Source organism: Palaemon carinicauda, chromosome 1 (assembly GCF_036898095.1).
Source record: "Palaemon carinicauda isolate YSFRI2023 chromosome 1, ASM3689809v2, whole genome shotgun sequence".
In the NCBI taxonomy this organism is placed as follows: Eukaryota; Metazoa; Arthropoda; class Malacostraca; order Decapoda; family Palaemonidae; genus Palaemon; species Palaemon carinicauda.
In genome coordinates this window covers 322,652,375-322,657,374 of record NC_090725.1, presented here as the reverse complement: position 1 = coordinate 322,657,374, position 5,000 = coordinate 322,652,375, and the positions used below count along the sequence as shown (strand labels likewise).

General features: G+C 45.8%; 1 protein-coding gene across 1 annotated transcript in view; it reads left to right on the top strand.

Moving 5' to 3' along the window:
* Positions 1–618: 618 nt before the first annotated feature.
* Positions 619–5,000, top strand: part of LOC137640761 (zinc finger BED domain-containing protein 5-like) — a 105,725-nt gene continuing 101,343 nt past the window's right edge. Inside the window, exon 1 of the mRNA XM_068373240.1 lies at positions 619–919. Coding sequence (XP_068229341.1) covers positions 619–919 — 301 coding nt within the window. The remainder of the gene's footprint in view (positions 920–5,000) is intronic.

Below are 5,000 nucleotides of genomic sequence, written 5' to 3'. Positions count from 1 at the left end.
GGTTTCTATATCCTCGATACCATTTCCAACCGTAGACTCATGGTAGACACCGGCGCAATACAGTCAACGTTCCCACCTTTCAAGTCCGACCTAGACAGTGATCCAAACAAAAACGCTCCCTCTCTCATCGCCGCCAACGGATCTCCCATACGGTGCTATGGGATTAGGACCCTCAAGATATCTATCATGGGCCGTTCGTGTTCTTGGCCCTTCGCCATCGCTGACGTCAATCGCCCCTTCCTCAGTGCGGATTTCCTCGCCCACCACAGACTCCTCGTCGATGTCGCTAACAAACGTCTCATCGACACGGGAACATGCCAGTCCCGCGCCCTAGAACACGGCCCTGCAACAATGTCTGTATCCGCCAAAACGACGCACCCCTACTCCGACCTCCTACAAGAATTTCCCAAGGTTTTCAAGCCCGAGCTCCGACACTCGCCAGGTTCCCCGTCCAAGCACGGGATCTACCACCACATCACAATGACAGGACCTCCTACTCACGCCAAATTCCGCCGCCTACCGCTCCAGAAACTGAAGGATGCCAAACGTGCCTTTGAGGACATGGAACGCATGGGTATCTGTAAGAAAGCATCGAGCCCCTGGGCATCGCCCCTACACATGGTAAAAAAGCCGTACGGGTCCTGGAGACCTTGCTGCGACTACAGGCACCTCAACCTCATCACAACGCCCGATCACTACCTGCTGCCCAACATGCAGGACCTAACGAATGCGTTGCACGGCGCGAAGTATTTTACCAAGATGGACCTCCTCAAGTCTTACTTCCAGGTCCCCGTATTTCTGGAAGACAACCCGAAAACTGCCACTGTAACGCCGTTTGGATCCTACACCTTCGCATACTCAACCTTCGGTCTACGCAACGCCGGAGCGACCTTCCAACAACTAATGGATAGCATTCTGGGTGACCTACCTTTCTGTGTCTGCTACGTCGACGACATCCTGATATTCTCGAAAACCGAGGAGGAACACCGGAGGCACATCCGCACCGTCCTCAAACACCTACAGGAGAACGGCCTGGTCGTACGTTTCGACAAATGCACGTTCGGTGCGGAAGGAGTGGATTTCTTTGGTCACCGCGTATCCTCGTGCGGGGTAAAACCCATGACAACGAAGGTCGACGCCATCAGAAAGTTCCCGATACCTACAACCATCCACCAACTTCAAGAGTTCCTGGGGATGGTCAATTACTATAGGCGCTTCATCCCCAACATCGCACAAACCCTGTCACCCCTCGACAACATCCTGAAAGGAAAAGCGAAAAAACTTGAGTGGGGTTTGCCCCAGCAACAGGCATTCGCCCGGACGAAGGATGTCCTCGAGAATGCCACCACCCTGGCTCATTTCGACGACAACGCGCCCCTGCGACTAACGACCAACGCCAGCAACGTCGCCTGTGGGGCTGTGCTGGAGCAACTCGTCGATGGTTCTCCTCGACTGCTGGCATTCTTCAGCAAGAAATTGAAACCCGCCGAAACAAAATACAGCACCTTCGATAGGGAACTCCTCGCCGTCTACCTCGCCGTCCGCCACTTCAAGCACATCTTGGAGGGCACTCCCTTCACAATCGCGACGGACCATCAACCCTTCATACACGCTTTTACGAAATCGACTGACGCAGGGTCCTCCCGACAACAACGTCATCTCGCAACAATCACCGAATTCGGGTGCACCATACGTTACGTCACAGGAAAGAAAAATCCAGTCGCGGACGTCCTTTCAAGGATTGAAATTGACGCAATCCACCTGGGAATCGACTACGCCAATCTCGCAACCGAACAACGCACCGACCGAGAAGCACAGGATCACCTGACGGGGCCATCCGCGCTCAAGATAAGTGCGATTTCCCTCAGACCAGCAGGAGTAACTATTCTTTGCGACACCAGCACCGGCCGCCCACGTCCCTGGATACCAGCCTCCTGCAGAAGGAAAATATTCGATATCATCCATGGACTTTCACACCCCTCAGGACGCACCACAGCTCGCCTTCTGTCTGAGAAGTTCGTCTGGCCAGGGATAAAAAAGGACGCCCGGGAATGGGCGAAGTCATGCATCAACTGCCAGTCAAGCAAAGTCAGCCATCACACCAAATCAGGGGTAGGCGATTTCCCCCAGCCAAAAAGACGTTTCGGTCACATACACATCGACGTCGTGGGACCATTGCCCCCTTCTGGATCTGCTCGCTATCTACTTACGATCATCGATTGCTCCACAAGGTGGTTGGAGGCATCGCCGATGACCGAAGCTACGACTCAAGCATGCGCCGAAGCCCTCCTGTCAAGCTGGGTGAGCAGGTTTGGCATTCCTGACGACATCACGACAGACAGAGGCTGCTTTCCTCTCAGAAATATGGCTCACTTTGGCGAACCTGATGGGGACGACGCTCCACAGCACCACGGCATACAACCCCGCGGCAAACGGCATGGTCGAAAGAACTCACCTCGCCCTCAAGGCGTCCCTGATGGTGAGCTGCACCGACGGGGACTGGAAATCACGACTTCCTTGGGTACTCCTCGGCCTTCGCACAGCCCCTCACGCAGACGGCGAACCTTCGCCCGCCGAAAAGGTTTACGGGGAGGGGCTCGCAGTTCCTGGCGAATTCTTTCCCTCATGAACCGACGACACGCAGCTGGATCACCTAAGGGACATCGCCAGGAAGTTCAGGCCATGTCTCAAAACTTACCAGGACAGAACCAAGCACTTCAAGCCAAAAAAAAACTTGGTTGACTGCAGGTACGTTTTCGGCCGTGTCGACGCTCATCGACAACCACTAACTAGACCTTATCGAGGCCCCTACCGCGTAATTAAGAGGACAACGAAAGCCTTCCTTCTCGACGTCCATGGCCAAGAGGACTGGGTCTCAATAGACCGCGTGAAACCAGCATTTCTCGAAGGAAGCGACACCGCTTCCGCCGGACCTGGCAGATCCAGAGTTCCAACTCAAAACAAGGCGCCCAACGAAAGGAAAATTATCAAACGACGACAAGAGGAAGAGATCCTTACGCCGACCGCCGGCGCGCCCCTCCGTTCAAAAACAAGAGGAACCCTCCGACGCCCGAAAAGATACGAAGATTGATCACCAGCCCTCTACGCTGCCCGATGTCTTGGGGGGTGGGAGTACTTGTAAGGACACCGCTCCCTTCGTCGTCCAGAAAATCAACAAACTGCTCATTTATTTGAATTCTCCTCTCGCCACACCGTGGTTTCCCATGTATATGTATTCCGCTCTATCAGAGCTACATTTTGACATATGTATCATTTCATTACATGTTTCTGTTAACTCATAATTCGTATATTTGTAAGTGTAAGAAAACACATATATTTTGGCAGGCAATTCATTCTGATTTGGCGCCAGCGCCATCCTACCTTTCCGTCCGCACCTTGTAATATACTCCCATGCACATTTGAATAAAGCATCAGTTGATCTTGGTGACGCTTGTCTCACTGTCCTTACAATATATATATATATATATATATATATATATATATATATATATATATATATATATATATATATATATATATATATATATATATATATATAATATATATATATATATATATATATATATATATATATTATATATATATATATATATATATATAATTAATGGCATTTTCGCTTCTAGAAAGCTTGAGGTTTAGCAGAAAGGCGAAAGAAAGCAGATACTTCAGCATTTGGACAGTTTATTGGCTAAGCTTTCGGGAACAACATTTCCCATCATCGGAGCTAAAAAAGGAATGTAAAACACATATCAATAGACATTACGTTAGTCAATGAAATTCTGTTAAAAAGGCAAGAATTATAACAAATAAATCGAAATACTTAAAAAATGAAGTTGAGGAAATATACTAAAAAATAATAAATTAAACCATATAAATCAAATTAAAAATTAAAACATTAAATGAATGCTATAGGAAAAGAGCAATATCCAAATCAGAACAAATACACAGAAAACTTTAAAGAAGAATTCACAAAACATCATAAATATGGAAATCAAAACAATAATACACAGAAATAACCTGGAATAAAAGAAAAAGAAAAAAAAACAGACAAAATAAAATAAACTCTGGATAAGAAAGAAACACACCTAGTATGGAAAAATATCCAAGACTGAGACATGGAAGGACGGGGAGGTTTAGACGTTAGAGCGAGTAAGTGATGGTTTGAAGATTAAGTGGTTAAGTTGTTAGGCAATATGTAAAGGAACAGAGGTTGTTGAGTGATTGAGAGTAGGGGATAGCTGTTTAATGAAAAGTGATTCTAGGGTAGGTAGAGAATAGCTATTGGGTGATTGGGCTAGTATTTTGAAATTAGAATAGTTAATTAATTGCTTGCATTGTTGAGCGTGATTACGTATGGAAGAAAATTCTTTTTTATTTAAAATACAACCTGTACGGTGACTGACTCCTCTATGAGAGTCAATGCGGATCCTCAAGAGACGGTTGGAACAACCAACATGGTTCCTAAATTACATTTAGGACAATTGTATAAGTAAACAATTGAGGACCGCATCAGATCTGGTAGAGTGTCTTTGAATGTGAACATGCTGCCTATGGATAGTGGATTTTTTAATACAAACTTAAAATCAACATAAGGATACAAATTAGAAAGAGCTTTATCAAGTTTACATTTAACATTTTTATATTTTTATTTAAATTCTAAGTACAAAAAACCTAAATTCGGCCGGTATAATTACAGAAGAATTGTCATTGACTTTTATCTTTCTTATGGCCAAGTGATATGTCACTGTACATACAAATTTCGTGGACCAGGGTTCGACACCCAGCCTGTCAGAAGCTATTGCCTTTGTCTGATTTCGCCTTGGGCTCTGATCCCGTGGTCGTTAAAGAATCCAGACATTACTGTATCAACAATATATGACTTATTTGAATATGAAAAACACACCTATATATATATATATATATATATATATATATATATATATATATATATATATATATAGAGAGAGAGAGAGAGAGAG